Here is a 25,697-nt window from a genome sequence, read left to right as displayed (position 1 = left end):
AACCTAATAGATCACTCATATCTTTAGGATCATGTAAACTAGAAATTCCAAGAGTTTAGTCAAAGCAGGGTGAATCTGCTTTCAGCTACTGCACCCCTCGCTGCTGGAATCAGCTTCCAGAAATGATCAGATGTGCTCCAACATTAGGCACGAGACTGAAAGCGCATGCCTTAAAAATAAAATAAACCATTTGAAATTAAACATTATAACTGTGACTCAGTGCAAACCAACACATATCAGTAATTCAGCATGTACATTTAATAAAGAGGTTTCATTTGTATTAATTAGATTATACACCTTAACATTTCGTTGGAGTGCAGTGAGTGCACTATTCTGTTCTGTTCTGAAAGGCTGTATTCAAATGTCTGTCGTTTCTTCCGGTGCAAACAGCCCAATTGCTTATCACTGCAAATCTCGTCATGTTACAATGTAACCTGCTCGCTTAATGTTTACGTTCAGAATATTTATATTATTTCATATTTAATAACCACCTCATGTGAAACTCTGAATCTACTTCTCAATTCAGAGTCTGCTACTGTCCACCAAAGGTCGCATTTCGGTCACAAACACCTTCGTTTCTTGCTTTGGGAGCCTTCAGAACTGAATGATTCGCACCAAAGCAACCCCTGGTGCTGGAATGTAATTGGCTAAACTGCCATTGGGGGGGTGGAGGGAGGGGTTAAATGACTAAAACAAAGACAGACGTTTTGGCACATAACATTCATTTTAAATACAGAATATCTGACTTTTGCATTGTTTTTCAGATAAACAAGAATGTTCACCTAGTATGTTTCTTAAATATCTGCAAACAAATTATGGTATTTTTATGATTTAGAAGAGTGTAAAACTTACATACAGCACCTTTAAAGATTTTCGTACTGTACAGACTGTATATTCTATCCCCCTACCTTATCTATAAACCCAACCTCATTTTCTTTAGTTATTTTAATTTACACACATGACACTTAAAAGGCTGAAGATAAGTTTTAAATAATGACACTATAAATATGATCGTTTAAAAAATACTTGATTTTCACCTATGAAAGGTTTTATGCTCACCACATTGCATAAACATATATTAATTACTGCATATATGTTATAATATCTGAAAACCCTTAAAACAAAATATTGAAATAAATTAAGTAGGATACATCAAATTTGCAGTACAGACATTTGTCTCTCTGTTGCCATCTCTGTTAAAACCATAAATTGCAGGTTCCATGGGGAATTACTTTTTTACATGGTTTGTGCCTTCGCAGTGCTCCTCTGCTGATTTTATAATGTGTCAATCAAAAAAAAATAAATAAATAAATACAACATACTGCATCGCTAAGAAGAAACATCTCCACAAGGTCAAAATTTACTGGTATTCATATAATGTAGGGACATCGGTCCCCGCTATGTAAGGAATACAAGGAAAACAAATGCACAGACACACACTCTGAAAATTCAAATTGGAGATTGACCAGACTCTTTAGATATGGGATATAAAAAGACTACAGGACTTAACCAAAATGCTATTGTTTATAGTTCATTCATTAATTCATTTTCTTTTCGGCTTAAACCCTCTGGGGTCACCACTTATCCAGCATGTTTTACAAAGCGGATGCTCTTCCAGCTACAACCCATCACTTGGAAACATCCATACACACTCATTCACACACATACACCATGGACAATTTAGCGTACCCAATTTACGTGTATCACATATCTTTTGACTGTAGGGAAGACCGGAGCACCCGAAGGAAACCCACGTGAACACGGGTTAAACAAGCAAACTCCACACAGAAATGCCAACTGATCCAGCTGAGGCTCAAACCAGCGACCTTCTTGCTGTGAAGTGACAGTGCTAAGCCCTGAGCCACTGTGTCGCCTAAATACATGTTTCATTTATTTTTTATACATTTTTAATAAATCTCCATTTTTAGTCAATCAGATATCCTGATTTTATGTTGTGTATTGAAAAGTACAATTGCAAAAAAACAACAACAACAAAAAAAAACATGTTTTTTGGAAATGAATAAAACTTGTTTTTTGGTAAATTTATTATTATTAAATTCTAAGGAGGTGGTCATCCATTATAGCAAATAAACTCTTCATTTATTGTTATTATTTTATGTATCCAGTCTAAAGATAAATGTTTCAAGGAATAATACTAATTGTGTAAGTAATAATTACATTTTTGATTCAATTTACAGCAAATCTGATTTAAAAAATTAAATTGTAAAAATATCCCAGTGATTATCATATCTGTTGAGAGAATGCTAAAACTAAAGGCAGGTAAAAGTAAAGAGATGTCTTGTCAAAAATCAGTGAGTGTTAGCACGCTGTTATTTTCACATCTCCTTCAGAATTGGCTTTGCTTACTTTTCATGTCATCGAGGTCAGCGCTGGCGAGCATCTGCGCCTCCGCCTCGTCTGTAGGTACTTTCTGGTAGACCGCAGTCTCCATTGCAGTCATGCTGCCTATGCAGATGCGTTCGCGGAGGTCATAGCTGGTCCTCTGGGCTCCAGCCAGACGGTGGACAGGCTTCCTGCGAAACCAGCCGCGTGTTGTCATACTGGCAGCTTCTGGAGATGGGCTAAAGCTGTCAAACAAGAAACATACACTGTAAATATGTATGTATATATATATATATATATATATATATATATATATATATATATATATATATATATATATCAGCATCTGTAAATCAGCAGTTTATCTGTAAATCAGCAGTTTTTCATATTTTGTGATTTCTTTTAGTTTATTTATGCTTTTGAATTGAATTATGGGACCTTGATATTTCCTCCATTAAAATTTAGTTTTGTAGGAAAGTTCAAAAAAGTGACATTTATTTGCATAAAAGTTGTATTGGTGCTGAATTATGGCACAAAACCAGAAAATAAAATGGAAGTATTATTTCTGTAAATGTTTTTCATTGTTTATTTTTTTTCTAAAGTGTACACCTGAACATTGTGTTAAAATAAATAACTTTGAACTCATTTTGTGTTAGCGTTTATAGGATGACAAACAAATCCATTACTGATGAGGAATCGGATCTGAGAATCCTTGTAGCAAATTTATGTGTGTGTTGCTTCAAGAAAGCAACCATTCATTCCTGTTGGTTTTATTTTGATTTGTTTATATTAATTTATTCATCGTTTAATTATTTGATTTGATTATATGATCATTAGTCATTTATATAATAATATTTTAGCATTTTATTGATTATTAGTAGGGCCAGATGGAATCTGCGGACATTTTTTGCGGCTATTTCTGCATAGAATTGTGTAAAAAATCTGCGGATTATGCGGAATGATTTTAGGAGTATCATAACTAAAACCTTAATATATAACAATAAAGTATTACCTTTTAATTTAATTTTATTTGATGTTTACAGTGCAAATCCAATTAGATCCACTTTATTTAGTAAACAAAGCAAGTCTCTCATATAATCTCTCTACTAAAAGAATGAAAATATTACTTTACAAACTGTATAGTAAATAAATCATATGCATTATCATATTAGTCAATGTATTATTGAAATTAATTTTAAAACTGAATAAAAATAAATTTACACACATTTACACAAGTAAATAAACATAATCAATGACGGGCTAAAAATCTGCAGAAATCTGTGATTATTATTTTTCGTATAATTATTGCTGTATTATTATTTCATTTTTCCATATTGTTATAATCTCATGTCTCTGTGGATTCAAGTGTTTTCATGAGTAAGAGATAAGAGAATGTCTCAATTTTAAGGTCTTTATTGTCACTAGATAATTTTGTGATGCAGCAATTTTCCATTACTGTTGCTTGTGGTATAATAACACTTGTTGGATTTATCGTTGTTGGTCGAAGCTCTTTTTTTATCATCATTACTTCGCTCCTGCTTCTGCTCCTCTCTATCTATTTTCTGACAGGATCCGGTGTCCATAATTTCTTATAAAATCACAAGTTAAATTTCATTTGCAGTCTTTCTGTTGGGGGGAGGGTTATTTTTATTCTTTTGTAGAAAAAAAAATCATTTAAAGTTACCATGAATTGAAAATAAAGTACTGCAAATTGCATTAATCAAAATTAAATCTCCAGACTAATATACAGGAGTCACTAAATGTGAAGTTGTGTTTATATATCTAATGATATTTTATTTGTACATCAACCAAATGTGCTTACTGTATTTATGCTGCAAGAAGCTGGTTAGCCAGCAGAGGGCAATAACACACAACTTTTCCAATTCACTCTCAAGCAAAGTCATGTTTTCAGGCTATCACAAGTTGTTGTTCCATTGAACACACATCTGCTGTGAACTGACCATTAATCATTTTTATACAATCAAAATTTATATACAATCAAAAAAACACGTTATATATATATATATATATATATATATATATATATATATATATATATATATATATATATATATATATATATATATATATACAGTTGAACTTATTAGCCCCCCTGAATTGTAAGCCCCCCGTTTTATTTTTTTCTCTAATTTCTGTTTAACGGAGAGATCTTTTTAACAAATTTCTAAACATAAAAGTTTTACTAACTTATCTCTAAAAACGAATTCATTTTATCATTGCCATGATGACAGTAAACAATATTTGACTAGATATTTTTCAAGACACTTCTACACTGAAAAAACTGTTGCAAGCAATTTATTTGTGTTGAATTTAAACAAACAAATTAAATTTAATAAAGTTCAACTTAATTTGTTAGTTTAAATTCAGCCCAAATAAATTGTTTACAACCACTTAACGTGGTCAAAAAAAAATGAGTAAATCAAAGGAATCATCTTTGAATATTTTTTTTCAATGTATAAAGCTTAAAGTGACATTTAAAGGCTTAACTAAGTTATCTTGGTTTACTATACAGATTAGGGTAATTAGGCAAGTTATTGCACATCGATGGTTTGGTCTATCAAAAAAATATATAGCTTAAAGGGGGTAATAATTTTGTCCTTAAAATGGTGTTTAAAAATTTAAAAACTGCTTTTATTTTAGCCGAAATAAAACAAAAAAGACATCAGCATACAGTGCTCAGAATAATTGAATACACCCCGTTTTGACAATGAATATTTTTACCCATTTCTCAGCGAATGTGGGTAATATATTGGTGCATTAGAACAAAACAGATTTATTAGACAGATTTATTTATTAAAATGTTATTTTACTGACAGAACATCTTTAGAAATGGAAAGATAATACAATTAAATTCATATGGTTGCTTCTCTTGATTTTTGATATTTTTGAAAATTTTATTTAACATTTTCCCTAACATAAATTTGGGCTACTAATTTTTGAACCATTATTGCAAGTTATTTTGTTAGATTAACTCCAGATTTGGCTTCAGTACTGACTAATCTAATGTATGCACAAATGTAAAATTGTTATGCTTCCTATAGAAAATATACATTTAAATGAGAGATTTGTGAGAGGTGTACTTATATATGATGATCACTGTACACACATTTGCACACGTTCAATATTATAAGATATATTATAAAATATGGCCTTATATGTACACATATATATAACATGGCTAACATATTTGATTATATATGAACATATTTATAAAAAATGAAACAAACATTACTTCAATATTTCGACATATACTGTATGTTGCATATAAGACATATGTTTTATATATTGTAAATTTGTATATAAACTTGAATGTCATATATGTAATTTGCATATGAAGACTCTTACATCTTAAATCTTCTTTTAAAATGAACATTTATTTCAGCCTCCTTTGTTTATGTTCAATTATTTCACTTTAAATACATCAAAAAGACATTATTCTTTGCCATAAAAGAGAAATTACCAAACCTACACACAGGAGGCTGGGAAAAATACAGATTTTAGAAGAAAACCATCACTTATAATGCCATACAGTATATGGGACTTCAACTTTTTATTTCACATACACAACGGCCAATTTAGTTAAACCAATTCACCTATAGCACATGTCTCTGGACTGTGGGGGACACCGGAGCACCCGGAGGAAACCCACGCCAACATAGGGAGAACATGAAAACTCCAAACAGAAATGCCAACTGTTCCAGCCGGTCCAGACTCGAACCAGTGACCTTCTTGCTGTTAGGCAACAGTGCTAACCACTGAGCCACCGTGCCACCCACATTTTCTTTTACTATTTTTATTTTATGAAAGTAACTTTTTCATTTTCTTATTCAGTGTATGACAGAGTTCAGATGCAAAAGACTGATTCCAGTCTGACAATTTCTTCTAATATCAGTATTTTTCTCAGCCTCATGTGGGTAGGTCACCCGTGTTTTAAAGTAATCTTCCGCCACCCTCCCATTTTGTTATTTCCCCCTAAAAACTCCCGTAATTTCAGCTCCCTCCTTGGTCCTCAGCTTTTTGGTACAGTCTGTAACACCCAAGCGGCAACCTCCCGCTCTCCCTCAGGAAGCCAATATGGAAATAACTAAAACTGCAATTCATCCGAAATTCTGCTAGTCCTGGCCGCTCCTGGCTCCAAAATAGAGCAAATTTCAATTGAGCCCACTGTTAGAATGGCCAACTTTACAGCAGAAAAAAAGGTGTTTACAGCCTGGTACAAAAAATGATTTTGGTTAATACAGGTAATATTACCCTTCATGACAACTGTGAGGGGGGTGTTTTTTTTTTATAACTCATCCGTTTCCGTTATATTAAGTTATATTAACTCTGCATAATTAAGGACGTGGCCAATTGAGTGACAGCTAGGTCTCGTTAGTCGCCGTCACGTCACCTCAGCTGAATCCTGCAGATTAGCCACTGAACTCGGCATATTTATCATATTTCTGTGTTGTTTTATGTGGCTTTACACAGTCAACTGCCTTTTGGACTTGTCTCCTACATTTATTAGATGGCATGGCATGCTGAGTGCACTTAATTGTGCACACAAACCATTCACGTGGCCTCCGTTTCCCATGTGAGTAAAGTTATATACTTATATACTATCTCTTTAAATGTATTTGTTTTATTTAAGATCATTTATCGTTTATATTTATATTTAGAGCTGTAAGGCACTTCAAAATCTGTCAGATTGATTAGCTGTAGGCTCTAGAACAGTCATCTGAAGCGTTGTCATACAGTGTTATGCTGGATTTCATCAATAGTCTTACATTTACTAACACAGACTATATCTGAAGTGTTTGGAAGTAATTCGCGTTTTCCTCCTGTTGAAAAACGTCAACTCAGTGTGTTACAGCAGTGTTTTTAGTCTAAAGTCTAAACACTTATAGTGTTTACACTGATATAGTGTACAACCAAGCACAAGTGGTCAGAATACAAACGAGTAATAAAGTATTAAGCTTTCTCCCAAAGTAAAGTGTGTCTGAACCAGGTCCAAGCTAAATGCCAGCAGGTGTCTGTAGCTCCGCTCACTCTCCGCCTCTTTGCCCTTGTTTGGTATCCCGCCGTGGGTGTGATGACGCACGAACAAAATGGCGACGGTTGGCCGCGCCTACTTGTGGCTTCTTTTGCGCTCTTTAGAAACCTATGGGTGACGTCACGGATACTACGTCCATATATTTTACAGTCTATGGTAATACCCCCAGGTCTCCGACTTTGGTCACCCGGATTTTCAGAGACAAATGTTGGCAAGGTATACATATAGGTCTTTTCACTTGTGTACCAAATATGATACGTACAGCTTTACAAAGTGAAATAATTGAACATAAACATTTATTTAGACTTATTTAGAACATATTATTTATTTAGACTTGTGGTACCATAAAACTTTTTTAAAAAATTACCTATTTATAAACAGCCAAATCTGAAAATGTTAGATGTCTCTGTGGGTTTATGCTGCAAATGAAATCTCCCTACAGGAACATATAAAGTTAACGAACTAACTAACTAACTAACTAACTAACTAACTAACTAACTCAGCATGCATTTGCGTTTTCAGATGCTCCTTGTGTAGATCTGTCTGCTAATATTAGTCAAATACCTGTTGGAGATGTCTTTGTGCTCTCCTCCATCGGGTGGTTGTTGTGTTTCCTCCTTCTCCTCCATGCTAGCAGGGCTGGGTAGCGTCTCCTCGCTGCTCGCGGGTCTCTCACTCTCCATATGGAAGCTGCTGAGAGGGAGATCAGCCGCCAGATCCTCCTCACTTCCCAAACTGAGCTGTGAGATCACAACACCTGTCAGCATGTCTCCATTATCCCATCCCATTACTCAAGCTGTTATTCCAACATATCTAGTGAAGAAGAAACTGCACTTTAAGCATTTACTGAATACAACATATGTTTCCCTTTAATGTAGTGCATTAGTGACCATGCACTTCTCCAGCAGCACTGTTTCTGGAAGTATTTGTCATGTTCATTTATACCATATAGGCACTGTTTTTTTCAAAAGCTGCATTAAGAATTGTCTCTATAGAATCATCTATAAGCAATATCACCACATGAGCTCAGGACCACTTTGGCAGACCTTTGTCAAGTACCACAATATGTTGTTACATCCACAAATGCCAGATAAAACTGTACTATGCCAAAAGGAAGCCATATGTTAACAGTGTCCAAAATCGCTGTCAACCTAACTTTGCTAGGAGGCATCTGGAATGGACCATCACACAGTGGAAACTTGTACTGTAGTCAGATGAATCAGTATTTCAGGTATTTTTGAGGAGAAATGGATGCTGTATGCTCCAGACCAAAGAAGAAAAGGATCATCCAGACTCCAACAAGTCAAAAAGCCGGGGTCTGTCGTGGAATGGGTTGTGTCAGTGCACTTGGCAAAGGTAACTTGCACTTCTTTAATGGCAGTGTGCACTTTCTGCCCTAAACAGTAGTATGATATTTTCTTTCAGGTTACCTGTGGCAGCTCTTCAGATGGCTCAGTAGGTGTGGCTGCTTGACACTGCCCCTCGATTTCAGACTCCGCCTCCTCCTCATCCACTTCATGAATAGTGGGTGTGACATCTGACGGAGGCATAGACGTCTTCTTTTTCTTCCTCTTTCTCTTCCGCCGGCGGTCCATACTGAGCACCCTTTTTCGGAAACGCTGCGGTGGAAGATGTGTGGACAGGGGGTGGTGGGTATGGTGGAAGGTGTGCCGGTGATCTGAGAAAACAAAGACAGGTTAAAATCAGCATGATGTTAATGTACTTCCAACTGAAATGGAGTATTGAATATTGAGTAGGGGGCGGAGCTTTCTTTTTGTACAACATTACCTAATTGCAAGCTAATGACAAGAGAGGCGTGGTTAATAATAGTGTGGCTGAAGCCTTCAAACTGACATCATCATAGATGGATCGCCCATCCAAACACAGAAGAAAACGGTCAGACTTTGATTGAATATTACCAAAACAAACAAATTTATTGTTCACCTAAAGAATAACAATGTGCGCTATCAAAAGGAACACTGTAAATTTTAATTTCACACAAACTTCAAATAACAGATAACATTGAGAATGCTACTAGAGACTAGTACAGCAATGTAGGCAATCGACTAGCTTTGACAAATGGCCAATTATATAGTTGAGTATCATTATACAAACATATTTGCTCAGAGAATGCCACCACCGATGTTCAGAGCATCAATCAGAAACAGGTATCGCAGATCGCTGTGTAACAAGCAGTGACAAGATCTTTAAAAAGGTCACAGATCATTAAACCGCCATAGTAACACCATCTTCAATGTTATCATTAAATGGTACCTTTCATTTGAACACTTCTGTTGCCAGGTATCTCTGATTTTAAAGACTTAAAGGCCGGCTCACACTGGTGCATATAATGATAAACTAAAGCACTGGATTTGGGGATGATTAAAGCATTTGTTAAAAAAGGTTGTGAACTGATACATCAAAATGTCCTTTTATTGCTCTTTTTATTCAATCATTCTACTATTGTGGGTACATTTAGCTTCTACATGATGTGTCTTCTACTATCTTTCAATAGCGACATGGAAACAGTTTCAGATGATAAAACTAATTAGATCAACCTACCACTAAAAATGACAATGTTTACATATGTATTTAGGAACATTTTGTCTTAAAAAATGTACTTAAAGACTCTTACTATACTGTAGGTTATCTTCTATTTTTGGTTGTCTCACACATTCAGCTTCATTCATTCATTTTCTTTTTTTGGCTTAGTCTCTTTATTAATGGAATGAACAGCCAACTCATCCAGCATATGTTTTACGCAGAAGATGCCCTTTCAGCTGCAACCCATCACTGGGAAACACCCATACACACTCATTCACACACATACACTGTGGACAAGTTAGCTTACCCAATTTACCTGTACCACATGTCTTTGGACTGTGGGGGAAACCGGAGCATTCAGCAATCCACATTCAGCTTTAATTGTTATTAAATAATAAAGTGTAATTGCTTTTATAATTTTTTGTGTGTGCCTATTAAGTTTCTGTATTATTTGTAATTTCAAAATGAACACACACGTCGGCCACTTTATTAGGTACACCTTACTAGTACCAGGTTGGACTGCACTTTTACCTTCAGAACTGCCTTAATCCTTCATGGCATAGATTCAACAAGGTACTGGAAATGTTCCTCTGGGAGTTTGGTCCTTACTGACATGATAGCATCATTCAGATGCTGCAAATGTGTCGGCTGCGCATCCATGTTGCGAATCTCCCATTCCACCACAATCCCAAAGGTGCTCTATTGGATTGAGATCTGGTGACTGTGGAGGCCATTTGAGTGCAGTGAATTCATTGGCATGTTCAAGAAACCAGTCTGAGAAGATTGGTGCTTTATGACATGGCAGTTTGTCCTGCTAGAAGTAGTCATCAGAAGATGGGTACACTGTGGTCATAAAGGGATGGACATGGTCAGCAACAATATTCAGGTAGGCTGTGATGTTGACATGATGCTCAATTGGTACTAATGGGCCCAAAATGTGCCAAGAAAATATCCCCCACACTGTTACACCACTACCAGGCAGGATGGATCCATGCTTTCATGTTGTTGACACTAAATCTTGACCCTACCATCCGAATGTCGCAGCAGAAAGCGAGAGTCATCATACGAGGCAACATTTTTTCCAATCTTCTATTGTCCAATTTTGGTGAGCCTGTGTGAATTGTAGCCTTGATTTCCTGTACTTAGCTGACAGGAGTGCCACCCGGTGTGGTCTTCTGCTGCTGTAGCCCATCCGCCTCGAGGTTGGACATGCGTGTTCATAGATGCTCTTCTACAGACCTCAGTTGTAACGAGTAGTTATTTAATTTACTGTTGCATTTCTATCAGCTCAATCCACTCTGGTCATTCTTCTCTGACCTCTGGTATCAACAAGGCATTTGCGCCCAAAGAACTGCCACTCTCTGGATATTTTCTCTTTGTTGGACCTTTCTCTGTACACCCTAAAGATGGTTGTGCCTGAAATCCCAGTAGATCAGCAGTTTCTTAAATACTCAGACCAGTCCGTCTGGCACCAACAACCAAGACACGTTCAAAGTCCCTTAAATCACCTTTCTTCCCCATTCTGATGCTTGGTTTGAACTGCAGCAGATCGTCTTGACTACATGCATAAATGCATTGAGCTGCTGCCATAGGATTGACTGATTAGAAATTTAAGATATTATTATTCTCATTATCCTTAACTAAATATAATTTAAAGTTAGATGAAATTACATTTGCAATGATTTGTTGTTAAAACCAGGTCAAAATAAATAGTTGGAATAAGAATAATATTTTTAAAACTGTCCAGGCCCTTTTAATAGCCTATAGTACCTATTTAATACAACATATTACAAATACAACTTTCTAACTTTACTCCAAGAATGTACTTTAAACTACTACTTTTAAACTACTTATTTAATATAAGTTGAACCAGCACAATACTTCAGTTTTTTGGGGAAAAAATGAAGGTTAAGCTCTCTCGGCCTCTGTATTAAATATTATGCTTAATTCAATTTTGAAATTTAAAAATTGGGAGTTACAAACCAAAATAATCCAAAAACATCAATATTTAGCAAATTTGTGGTTGTAGATTGAGCAATGCAGCCGCGAATGTGTAATTTGTCCTGTGCATCAGCTCTGTTCATGATGCCTCACGGCTCTGCTGTGAATGAATCACAGACTAGTTTACACCTCCCACCGCTGTCGCTACATGTACATGGAAATGCAGGCCTCGATTTAACAGGGTCTGGAAAGTGACTGGCACAAACGCAGCTCCACAGGAGTCCAGAGAATGTGAGACAGCCATTAAAAAGTCCTCTCTGTACTTCTAAAGCTCCTAATCTGGAACAAAGAATCTGAATCTTATAGCAGTCTGACACTCTGACGGTTTTAATCTAAAAATCCTTTTAAAATAACGATGTGTTAATTGACTGATCTTTGACCTCATTTACACCTTATATTACATCTGTCTGTAGTAAGCACTGAATGCAGTTCTAAGTAGTCTAAAAATATGTGAAAACTAATGTGATATTTTATATATATATATATATATATATATATATATATATATATATATATATATATATATATATATATATATATATATATATATATATATATATATATATATATATATATATATATATGTGTGTGTGTGTGTGTACACAGTTGAAGTCAGAATTATAAGTCAGAATTATTAGCCCCCTTATTTTTTTTTCCAATTTCTGTTTAAAAGAGAGCAGATTTTTTTCCAACACATTTCTTAACATAATAGTTTTAATAACTCATGCATTAACTGATAACTGATAACTAATAACTGATTTATTTTAGCTTTGCCATGATGACAGTAAATAATATTTGACTAGATATTTTTCAAGACACTTTTATACAGTGTGTGTGTGTATGTATTTATTTATGTATGAATGCACATATATATATATATATATATATATATATATATATATATATATATATATATATATATATATATATATATATATATATATATATATATATATAGTTCTTAATATAGTTCTTAAACTGGGGCAGGTTCATTCCTGAAAAATACAGTAAACATGGACTTAATCATAATGGTTATCCTTATAATGTCTGATTTTTTTTAATAGGCTTTTATTTTTATATTTTTAGTTATCATTTTAATTGTAGTTGTGTTTATGCATTTGTAATTTTATACTTGAATTAAGCTTAACTTAGTTTTAGCTTAATTCATTTTAGCACCTACATGTATTAATATTGTAGTTACAGTGTTTTAACTTTTTCAGACATTTCTGTTAAAGTGTTTCGACTATGTTATTAGCATTTGCATTTTTTTTCAGCTTTCTTTAAATTGTTTAAATGTTACGTGACAAACAAATTCTGTTTGACTTTTATGCAATCTTTTTTTTCAAATTTCAATAAAAAAACTGTAATAGTTTCACTTTTAGAGGCGGAACGGTGGTGCAGTAAGTAGTGCTGTTGCCTCACAGCAGGAAGGTTACTGGTTCGAGCCTCTGCTGGGTCAGTTGGCGTTTCTGTGTGGAGTTTGCATGTTCTCCCTGTGTTCGCATGGGTTTCCTCCGGGTGCACTGGTTTCCCCCACAATCCAAAGACATGATGTTCAGGTGAATTAGGTAGGCTAAATTGTCCGCAGTGCATGAGTGTGAATGAGTGTGAATGGGTGTTTCTCAGAGATAGGTTGCAGCTGGAAGGGCATCCGCTGTATAAAACATATCCTGGATAAGTTGGCGGTTTATTCTGCTTTGGCGACCCCAGATTAATAAAAAGACTAAGCCAAAAAGAAAATGAATGAATGAATGAGTTTCACTTCTAAATGAAGTTAACAGTTATAATGTGATCATATAAATGTTTTGATCCTTACCGTACGTTCACACCGAAAGCGGCGAGAGCGTCCAAGGTCGCTCTGGCCGCCCTGGCGACAACGCTGTCTGCCTTCAGCTCCGGCGGCGAGAGCGTCAAAACTCGCTACATTGATCTCATATTTAAAGGAGCCGTTGCAGCACATCAGTTACATTCCTGCATAAGACATGTTTTTAGCGTGAAAATGTTGCGCACTTCTTATCAAATTCATACAACAATGGAAGATCAAGTTGCGTGTGGTGTTGTTTGCTCTATTTATCCAATATGTGTCCATATGTCTGAAATATCCTGAAGCAGCAGTACTGTTTTGTACTGTCACATCGCGTGAGATTCCCGCTTTTTAAAGATAAATTTATATTACATTAATGAACATCAGTAACTTGCCAGTAACTTATTTAATGTATGTTCCTGTAAGAAAACATTTTAAATAATTGGAAATCCGGCGACCGCAATAATCAAACCCTTGGGAACAACTGTGGTCGGAACCAAAGTTCACAGGTCTGTGTTCCCTGAACTGCTATCAAGCGGTGGACGTCTTCATTCTGATTGCTTGCCGCCGAACCGCGTCATAGCTCATTACCATAAAGTTGACTTCATTTCAACTCTCCTCGACGCTCACGCCGGAAGACGCGCCGCACTGCTCCTCGCAGCTTATCGTCGCCTATCGCCGCCGGCTCTCATTGAAAATGAATGACTTCCGGCTACTTTGACGCTCTCGCCGCTTTCGGTGTGAACGTACGGTTAGTCAATCGAAAAAAATATTTCCAAAAATGTTGACAAATAAAATAAAACAAAATAAAATAGTGTTTAAATATTACTTAAACTGAAACAGCATTTGGTCCAGACAATGAAAATAAAACATGATGGAAATACTGTGAAAAATATTCTTGCTCTATTAAACATCTTGGAAAATGTTTGATAAAGAATCTAAATTTCACAGGAGGGTTAATAATTTTACTTTCTACTGTTTGTGATGGTTTTTGCCAAACCAACATTGCATGAAGGTTTGACACCAAGATATTAGTTAAAACAGAAAGCACATTTACTGCAGTATTGTTGAGTTATACACCAAGCAGTACTCACACTCAAAATCTTTCTCATTGTAACTGCGGCCCATTTTGTCTGCGCCATTGACGGCAGACTCAGTAATGATGTCCCCGAACCTCTCCACAGACAAGGCCTTCTCCCATTCCTCATCTTCCTGTCCTGCTGTGGAGTCCTTCTCTTCCTCTGTCAAAACCTGCAAACGAGATCAATTGAAACCACACAGTAAGCACCAGATGTTCCACATGCTGAAATACATTTTGCGAAAGTGAAGGAAATAAACTTGAAGCCAAAAGATGTCTTCTGGCACGCTCTGAGGAGTTTAAGCAGTTACGGACAGATGTTTTATGTTCTCCCAGCTTGAGCTACAACCACACATCCATTACAGCTCAAGCAGTGCACCGCAATTACGGACACGTTATTGCCCATTTCTCATTATTTGTAGCCCACTGAGGAACAGGGCATCACTCGAGCTTCTACACTGCCATTAGTTCACTTTACTTATAAAAAGTGAGTAAACTAGTTGCTTTTAAAGCGATTAGAGGAAAGTGGGGAGGAAAATAACTTGGGATGAAAGTAACAAAGCAATTTTCTCGAAGCCCTGACAACATTTGCTTTCCAGGCTCTAACAGCCTATTCCAACCCAAGCTCATTCTGGAAACGTAGCCCCGCGGACGTTTCTGGAGACCGCCATTTACGTGGCCGGAGGTACATAAGGCCGCGTTTAGCGTTTTTCGAGCGAACGCTGCGGGGCGGTGTGGCGCCGCTCCGCCCCTCGTCTTCGTGCTCGCCGGCCAACAGCTCGCTTCCAAGGAGGGCTTTCCCGATGCAACCAGTTTGTCCGCTTAGCTCACAGCGTTGCGTCGGCGGAGCGGAGGCCCCGGAGGAGGAGGAGCCGACCGCGGGGACGACGACCGGGATCGAGTCCGGGGAACAGCGGTTCCAGAAATCAGGTAAGAAGAAAAACGGAACCCGAAAAATAAGGGCAAGAACGCAGCAGGATCCGCGGTCGAAATCGAAGACGAGGGCTTTTGATTTTTTTTTTTTTCTAGATGGCTTTTGCAAACCGTCGCTCGGGTTTAGGGAAGGAGGAGGAGGAGGAGGAAGAGGAGGGCGGCCGAGTCGGCCGATCCGGCGGCTTTTCACACGAGAACGGCGCGGGCGGATCCGCAAAAACAAAAACCGCTCGAATACGTACCTCCCGGGACGTAAATCGCGGTCCGCAGAAACATCCGCGGGGCTACGTTTCCACAATGAGCCCGGGTTGGCCTATTCAGCATGCAAGTGTCATATCCCTTCTTTGTCTGTCTTTTTTGTGTTGTCGTCTTTCTATGTATCTATGTTTGTGTTGTGTCTGAACACATGACTCAGCCTGTGTTTGTGTTCACCATGTGCTCCTCCATTAGTCCCTACTTGTTTTCAGCTGCCACACGCCTTTTTTAGCCCTCGTCTAGTCCTCATTGGTCTCGGTGTTTACACCTGGTCCTCATGTTCTTCCCTCCCTTTATAATGTGCTCTCTTCCCTCAAGTCGGTTCATTGTTACCTGTTACATGTTGCTTGACCGTGCTCATTTATCTGTGCTGTTGTTTCCCTGCCTACTGTGAGTTCCTGGCCACTGGTGTACTGTCGGGCTGCTAGTGGCGAGACCACCACTCTTTAGGATCATTGGTCAGCAGTGCCTCCAAGTCCTTTACCACCTCTTACCTGGCTTGAGCATCCCAGCTCCGTCTCCTGTTCTCCTGGTGTTCTGTGGCTGCTGATTGCTCCATTCCGAACTCTGCATTATCTCCTCGGTCTGTCTGCCCATTCCAAGATTCCACAGCGCTACCATATCCATCACCGTTGGACTGTTTCACCTCACCACTACCTCATATACAGTATTGTCAATAAACACCATCTGTACTCATTCTGCATTTGGGTCCTCCTTCCTCTAACCGTGACAGCAACCCTTGATGGAGCCATGGTAAGGTCCAAATTTCACTTTGTACGCGCATGAAGTAAAGCAAAGTATTGTAGCAGTTCTTTTTTTTTTTTCATGTTACAAGTTGTGTTTCTCTTTTCTTGCATCACAGTAATGATCAATCTACATGTTATTTCAATAACACATTCTTAAGATTGCAATATGTGAGTTTTTCAGTTTGAAATTAAACCAGGTTTAAATGGCAAGAAATTCATTGAGAGAATGTCCAACAAATACATAAGTTACTGTAAAAGTTTTAAAATGACCCACAATTCAGTGCATATTACAGCACTGATATAGCACTGATATATTATATATTACTGGGCGTTTTGTGGTAAATTACTGTAAAAATTGCAGCAAAGTCTAATGGTGTGTTCACACCAGACACAGATGAAGCAGTGCTCGAAATTGGGACAGTTTTGGTGGCAATCTTTTTTAATCTATGCTACCTCAAAATATTTTTGGGAGCATTTGTGCGAGTGCATAAAACTGATTTTGTGTTTTCACAGCAAAAAGTTCACCACATGCACGGAATTAGGAGGCATAAAGCATCTTTGCACCTAAAAACAGCAAATGCAGTGCTCATGTATGGTTTAAAACAGTTGACATGTCATCTTGCTGCAGTAAACAAAGCCTACAATGATTGCCCCACCTCCAAGCTCTTCTTATTGGCCCACTGCGCTAGAACAGAATGCGAATGGATTGGTTAACATCAGCTGTCAATTACTCAGTTCCGATGACAGGGAGCTACAGCCGCGAAAATGTAAAGGTCTGGATCCGAGAGAATGAAAACAACACTGACAGATTTAGTTTTAGAAACCACCTAAAGTTACAAATAATGGCACATCTGATTAGTGATCATGTAATAAATGCCAATCAAGCATTTCACTTTTCGAAGAGTGGATAAAAGTCTTCCAGTGTTTAAAGTCCGCTATGAAAATGACTAAAGCATTTACCGTAAAAGCCGGTTTGACAGAGTTTTTATGTAACCTACACATGTAATTTCATGTAATCTACACATTTTAAGCATGAGATGTTCTATTTAAGCCTTCATTTAATCATCACAATGCACATTAACCATCCCTAAAGAACATGCATTAGATGAAACTAATATTGCAGCTCATGAAAAGACAGTTATTGCTATTAAGATGACGTATGCAAATAATAAGTTATATGTCAATATCATCTGTGCAATATTAGACACCATTCATGACAACAGCACAGTTATTATTGTTAATTCAGTTCATCTCATTCACGTCAAGCAGTTAGTGCAGAGCAAGTGAGCGCATACAGATTTTTGTTTATTTGTTAGTTGTGAATAAACTGTTATATATGTTATAATATATAATAGAATCTGTTAATATAAAACGTGTAGTAATGGTGCTCATATTTTTTGATGAGTGCGACTAAATTTTGTCTGGTGTGCCTAAATTTTTGAAGTTAGGAGCACCGGTGCTACCAAAAAAAAAGGTTAATTTCGAGCCCTGTGAAGCGTCAAGCATGAGTGATTTGCAGGTTAAGTCAATGCAAAGATGCAAATAGATATAGCTATAATAGATATAGTGAATAGATTTTTAGCCGCTTAACGCAAGTTTTGCTCAAGTTGGAAAAGTCTGAACTTCAGCAGACATTCGTGCCAGGTTAACCAATCAGGAGCTTTCTCTTGTAGGGGCGTGATTATGACGTAGTGCCTGTTGTTGGTGTTCCTAGAGGAAATCCTCTTGCCGACACCGGACAACAGGTAATCAACTGGGCTCGGCTAGGTCTGAAGTACCGCTGAAAGCCTCCATCCTCAATCCTCCAGGTATAGTTTACCTGGAAGGTATACCTGGAGGAGTTGATGAACTCAAAGAGCTGGGTGCATCTCTAAAAGGATCTAGTAGACTCAGACACAGCGCTAAATAAAGCTATGCTCTTTTTCAGCCTTCCTAAAGCACATAAACACAGCTACTCTCTCAATAAAATCTATGTTAGCCATTTAGCAAAGAAGCTAGAGTCACCAAGAAGTCAGAAGCCCTGCCCATACCTTGAATCCGCATCTATTGTTTAGTGAATTTGAACCACAAATTAAGTGAATTTGACGCATCAATGAAGCGAGTAAACTCAAAATGTTCAAGCCTCTATTTAAACGTGAATATTGTGATTTATTATAAGTAATACTCATTTTGATTCTGGAAGGACCTGTTATATTTAGATGCTCATGTGGCCCCGCCCACAGCTCCACCTGTGGGAGACATCTAACATTGAGTAAAAAGACAGCTTTGAAAAGTAAGGCTGGGATAAAACACACTGACAGCCTACAAGACTCGCAGATCAGTCAGAGTAAATGTCATGAAGGCAGCAGGAGGCCCGACAGAAGCCCTGCTGCACCTCAATCTAAATCCACAACACCTCTGTCATGTACAACATTCACCAAACAACAACCTGGAACTCACAGGAGACTAGGTAATAGCAATCCACAACTGTCCAATCTACTCCCAATGGACAAAGTCAAGCCACACCTACACAATCTGTTTCACGTTTTCTTCAAAGGAACTCTTCTCTTTTGAAATTACATTGCCTGCTAAGACTGACATTTTGTACCTTATTTTAAACCCATTTCATGATGTCGTTACTTCTTCTGCAAAACAAGCATGTGCAAACGTCACACTTTTGCATAATTATCCAGAGAAAAAGGGGCAAATTCTGCAAAACTGAAACGAGATGGTCGAACGAGGCTCTAATTAAAGGAAACAAAGTCTTCTTTGTTGATCGTGTCCCTCGGCTTTGCGTAAATTAATGAGGACAACATTTCATTAAGCTCTCCATGTCTGCACGCTGTGTGCCGCTCTTTTATCAGCGCTGAAGTGCTGACTTTAATGAAGACACTGACCTGTGAAGTCAAATGATAAACGGCTCACTCTGACAATAACGCTGGACTTGGAAATGAGCCAGTGTGGGAAGGAGACAGAGAGGACGCTGGAAAAAAAAGCCCTATGTGCTGAATCACACAATATCTGCCCTTTTCCGCTTCTTAAAGATCTCTACAGATGAGCTTTCTCTATGTGAAGCAGGAGATTTTTAAAAAAGCACATTTTCATTCCTAATTTTACCCTTTTTTACCTAATTTGTCTTTAATCAGGATTTTATAGTGTTTTACTGTCATGCTGTACAATAAAAATCATTGTTTTACAGTAATGAGACCCTTCTTATTACACGATGGATACTTTTCACAAGGCTGTTGTGAAGTGTTTAACGGTCATCAGCATCTTAAACCCTTAAACGGTTTTAATTATAAAAAATTCCAATAAAAAAATAATAAAATAAACATTTATACAGTGCATCTGGAAAGTATTCATAGCGCTTTACTTTTTACACATTTTTTTTGTTACAGCCTTTTTCCAAAATGGATTAAATTAATTGATTTCCTCAAAAATTTACACACAATACCCTATAATGACAATGTGAAAAAAGATTTTTTGTCTATATAATGTCCCAGGGTTGCCAGTGCATGTCAAAGCACAAGCCAAGCATGAAGACAAAGGAATTGTCTGTAGATCTCCAAGAAAGGAATATCTGAAGGTACAAGCCTGGGGGAAGTTACAGAAATTTTTCTGCTGCTCTGAAAGTTCCAATTAGCACAGTGGCCTCCATTATCCGTAAGTGGAAGATGTTTGGACACCAGGACTCTTCCGGCCATCTGAGCTGAGTGGTGAGGGAGGTGATCAATAACCCGATGGTCACTCTGACTGAACTTCAGCGTTTTTCTGTGGAGAGAGGAGAACCTTAAAGAAGGACAACCATCTGTGCAGCAATCCATCAATCAGGCCTGTATGGTAGAGTGGCCAGACGGAAGCCACATGGAATTTACCAAAAGGACTCTCAGACCATAAGCAACAGAATTCTGTGGTTTGATGAAACTAAAATTTAACTCTTTGGAGTAAATGCCAGGCGTTACGTTTGGAGAAAACCAGGCACCGCTCATCACCAGGCTAATACCATCCCTACAGTAAAGCATGGTGGTGGCAGCGTCATGCTGTGGGGATGTTTTTCAGCAACAGAAACTGGAAGACTAGTCAGGAGAGAGGGAAAGATGAATGCAGCAATGTACAGAGACATCCTGAATGAAAACCTGCTCTTAAAGCACTAGAAGCACAGTTGTAATGTACACCCCCAGCAGGTGAAGTGCCATGAAAGCTCTTACGGTACTTAATTTTTCACTTATACTTAATACTTACTGTGGCGAGTGAGGCGGGGCTGAGAGCCGTCAGGGTGTGTAAGGGTCCTCGAATCTCATGGAGGAGCCCTGGAAGCTAAATGGAGGAGAGACGACTTATTAAGACAAACTTATTAAAAGTTTGTCGGTTTGCTGCCTCCTCTTTCCCGGCGGCCAGGTGACAATAAACTTCATTAAAGTTGTACCGAAATCCAGGAGAAGGAGGGACATATTGTCCAGTTGCCCTCACCACTGAGCGGAGGGGTGAGTGTTCGAGAGTTAACCCGAGTCGGGGAGAAACCCGTTCGTCTGCCCAGAGTGCAGGGGCAGCCTGAGGCTGGTTAGGAAAGAATCTGCCTGCTGCCATCTCCCAGCATGGGAAGGAGCAGGGGGCGAGAGGCTCACCACCGGAAGGGAAAGAGCTTTAGGGAGCCATCCCAGGGAGATCACCGCCATCCACCATGATGCCGAAGCCTGCATCCAGAGCGGAGCAGGAGACAAGAAATGCTGCCAGCCAGGAGAACTGCCGCCGGACACCAGAAGAGGAACAGGTGGATAGATTCCTCCACAGGACTCCCAGCACATCATCGGATCCCTCAGCTGGTTGAGGAAAAGTGTCTGGAAAACCGTGTCTGGAAAACCAAACCCCCTTTTTTTCCATCTCTCTGTTGCTCTTCAGTCTCTCCTCAGCTATCCAGCTCCTTTCTCTCGGCCCTATTATTCTCAGGTTTCATTGATTCCCACCCCCTGACACCTGGTGCCCCCGGCCTGCAAGGGGTGATGGGGGTATATAGCGAGTGAGGTGGGACCTAGCATCATCAGGGCGTGTGGGGCGGGTGGCATAAGTGAGATAATCAGACATCTGTCTGGGATGTGTCACCTGTCTTGAGTCTCACGGAGGAGCCCTAGAAGCTAAAAGGAGGAGAGACGCCAATGCTAGGAGAGAGAGGACCGGGCCCAGACATGTTTGTTTTACTTTCATTTTGACGGCAGTCTCCATGACACTAAAGTCTCACTTAAATTAAAAATGTGTGAGTAATGATGATGTTTTAAATGTAATTTAAAAAAAAATACTTTAAAAATCATTTAAACTAAAATTTAGTTGTTGTTTTTTTTAACAATGTTTAAAAACATTATTGAATTTAATACTAGTATTATTCAAATGCGGTTTTTGACACTGAAAAAAATGCATTATTTATCAGAGTTCTTGTAAAGGATTTAAATGTGAGATTTGTACATAAAATTCTCTTTTTCATGTTTTTTTCTGTTTTTGATAACAGCACAATACAATTGTCAAAGCTACACCATAAACTATTTTGATTTCTAATTTAATATAAGTTTCAAGGACCTATGTTTGTTTTTATGTACTTTCCAGGCCTTGAATCTGTCTAAAATTCAAGTACTCGTGTAACGAGGAGACTGACACGGAGGGATCCATTATGCAGTATTTAATAAAATCACACTTTCTCAAACATACAATATGCACAAAGGTGCAAACACACATCGACAGTAGCAGTAAAGGTCTCAAGATTGGCGGCTGACAGACACAGAGTGATTACCAGGCAAGGGTCAGAGGCAGGCGGCGTGATTCAGAGTCCGTGTATCAGGCTTGGGTCGAGGGCAGGCAGAAAGTATCAGAGTCAGTGTATCAGGCTTGGGTCGTGGGCAGGCAGAAGGCAAAGCAGAGTCAGAAACGGGCTGGAGTAATGCAAGGAAGATCAGGCAGGAATAACGCTCAGTAATGCTGGCCGGGGCTGAAACAAGACTGCGCAGTGAACTGGAGTTTGAGTGTGGCTTATTTAAGGAGCGTGGGTCGTTAACTGGATTCAGTTCAGGTGTGTGCACGATCAGTCTAGGTGGATGATGTAATGCTTAGAAATCCGGGGATGGCGGCCTCTGCTGGCCAGCGAGGGGAATGACTGGGACCGAGTCGGTGACAACTCGAAACAAGAATAAAGTTTAAAAGTTTATTTCTATAGTTATTTCTAATGCTGTCAAAAAATTAATCAGAAATAATCTCATTCAAATAGAAGTTTGTACAGTATTTACAGTGCTCAATATAAATGTCTATATCCCCTTTTGAAAATAAATTTTTGTATCAATTTCTCAGTGAATATAGCCAATAATTGTTGGCGCACGAAAAACATTGTACATAATAAATGTGTTTACTTTCATATTTATTATGTATATAAATATACAAACATAGTGTTGTTCAGTAATTTGTAAACCAAAAAATCTTGCCAGGCATATTTAGATCAATAATCAATTGTATTATTTAATAATCAAAAATATTATTTAGAGATCACAGCGTAGCCTAAAATACTAATTAACTGCTATTTAGTTCATTAGAAGTTTTCTATTATATAATGTAAATGTAATTTATTAATATAGTACAGTTGTATTTATAATATTTATTATATAATCAACATTGAATTTATTGCAAACGCCAAAATCAGATGTCTTGTTTTGGACCCATGTAAAATTGCACACTCACAGGTCATGTTTCAACCCTTATTTTAATACATACACCTCGCTGTTCATTCACCTCTCCCTAATTCTGTTCCTCTTATGTAAATACCCATTCTTAATTACCATAACGTAACAAAAGAGCAAAACAGACAATGGCTGGCCTTTTAGAATATTACTTGTTAGACAGCATTTCCCACCGTTTCTGTACTCGCAGTGAAAATGCTCTTGCACTTCTGTAATAGTGCAAATGTTAATGGCTTGAGCGAGACTGAGTGCAAATGCTTGCAATGAAGGTTGCAGATTGCAACTCTCTTTATTTCAACAGTGAGCTGAATAGAATGACAATGAGATTTCAGTGAAGGCTGACAAATGTGTTTGCTCACTGCCAGCCAAGCACTCTGTGTAAATGACAGATAGAGTTATTGTACGTCACAGGAAACAACTACAGGAGAAAAGCAAATGAATGCGTTTCTGGACCCATTTTCATAAACTGTTATTGCTCTTATCTGAAATGTTCATTTGACTCTAATCTGTATGGAATTTAAGGCTAGGCAATTTTTTTTTAGATTCACCTTTTACAAAATGGTTATTTTAAGTGCTTTACATAATCATAGACAAATAATAAACAAACATAATTCCATAAAATTCCATGTAACATCCTTGCAGGCACCGTACCATGGCTGAAGCAGGAACAAAGATTTTACATGGTGCTGTTACCTAGTTACTTACTGTAGATGGAGACTATTTTCAGGTGCTGTGCAATATTATTGCTCCTGCTGCAGCCATGGTACAGCACAAAAGTTGCTTAATTATTAAGTCAGAATGATAGTATAGTTTTTAGGCTTAACAACCTAGAAAATCTTTTCATTTTCTGTCGATTTGGTGCTCAATGTAGCTATACAAATAAGTTACTTAATAAGAGTTAAGGGTAACACTTTACAAAAAGGTTCATTAGTTAATGCATTTACTAACATTAACTTACCATAAACAACACATGTACAGCATTTATTAATTGAACACTTTGAATTTTACTAATGCATTATTTACTTCCAAGTCTATGCTTGTTAACATTAGTTAATGCACTGCAAGTTAACATGAAATAACAATGAACAACTGTATTTTCATTAACTAACATTTAATAACATAAATAAATACTGCAGTAAATGTATTATTCATTGTTTGTTCGTGTTAGTAATTAATTGACATTAACTAATGAACCTTATTGTAAAGTGTGACCGAGTTAAGCTTTATATAAGAAAATTTTAGAAACTCTGTTTTTGCCATTTGTGAGAGAGATGCTATTGGTCCAATCTGATTCAATGATTTATGCTAAGCTAAGCTAAAAGCACTACTGACAGACTCTTAGATAGGCTGAATAAATAAAAAAAATAGTAAAACTTTAATATTTACAGGTGTAATATTATTGCTCAGCAGCTTGGTGGCTCAGTGGTTAGCACTGTTGCCTCGCAGCAGGAAGTATACTGGTTCAAGTCCCAGGGCCAGTTGGCATTTCTATGTGGAGTTTGCACGCAGGGCTGGATTAACGTAGGGGCTAGGTGGAGCAGAAGCCCCAGGGCCCATGGGGGGCCCTTGATTGGCTGCAGACTTAATTTGCGATATGATGTGGGGAATGCAGAGGGCGATATGTTTTTTCTCATCGATAATATCAAGTATTCCTTTTGGTTTGCTGTTGTTCAAAAACAGCGATTTTGGTGCTAAACTGCGGCTCAGAGTGGCTGTAGCAAAATCAGAATATTGAATATCCCTTCTTTGGTCACCCATAAATGTCCTAATTTTCCTAGGACAGTCCATTATTTCAGCACTACCGCAAGAACCGTCCAGTCAAGCTTGTCGTACAACATATAACGCATTAATTTAGGAAGTATTGCAAATGTTTTTTTTTTAGTTTTGTTGATTTTTTACAGCCTGTTTGAACTTTAAAGTTCATATTACTTAATTTTGGCGGGTCATTCCGCTGTGACGACCCCAGATTAATAAATGGACTAAGCTGAAAAGAAAATGAATGAATGAATGAATTACTTAATTTTGTGTGCAGTATTTGCAGGCCTATTTTAATAAAACAGAAAAAATATATAATAATCAAATATAAATCAAATTGTGTAAATTAGATATGAATATTAATTAGTAAATTATTAATAATAACAACAATAACAACAACAATTATATATATATATATATATATATATATATATATATATATATATATATATATATATATATATATATATATATATATATACTTCTGTGAGGA

General features: G+C 37.5%; 1 protein-coding gene across 9 annotated transcripts in view; it reads right to left on the bottom strand.

Moving 5' to 3' along the window:
• The window catches only part of slc4a3 (solute carrier family 4 member 3), a 208,714-nt gene that overhangs the window by 80,078 nt on the left and 102,939 nt on the right, over positions 1–25,697 (bottom strand). For 8 of the 9 annotated variants that reach the window (NM_001423525.1, XM_087265860.1, XM_087265861.1 and 5 more), the window contains 4 exons: positions 14,840–14,996; positions 8,827–9,074; positions 7,961–8,136; positions 2,368–2,588 (listed from right to left, as the gene is read on the bottom strand). In NM_001423525.1, coding sequence (NP_001410454.1) covers positions 2,368–2,588; positions 7,961–8,136; positions 8,827–9,074; positions 14,840–14,996 — 802 coding nt within the window. Of the gene's footprint in view, positions 1–2,367; positions 2,589–7,960; positions 8,137–8,826; positions 9,075–14,839; positions 14,997–16,505; positions 16,658–25,697 lie in introns of those variants that run through there. The other variant, NM_001302764.2, reaches the window with a different exon arrangement.

The sequence above is a fragment of the Danio rerio genome, chromosome 9 (assembly GCF_052040795.2).
Source record: "Danio rerio strain M-AB ecotype USA chromosome 9, GRCz13ab, whole genome shotgun sequence".
Lineage (NCBI taxonomy): Eukaryota > Metazoa > Chordata > Actinopteri > Cypriniformes > Danionidae > Danio > Danio rerio.
This window is presented reverse-complemented; position numbering and strand designations above follow the sequence as displayed.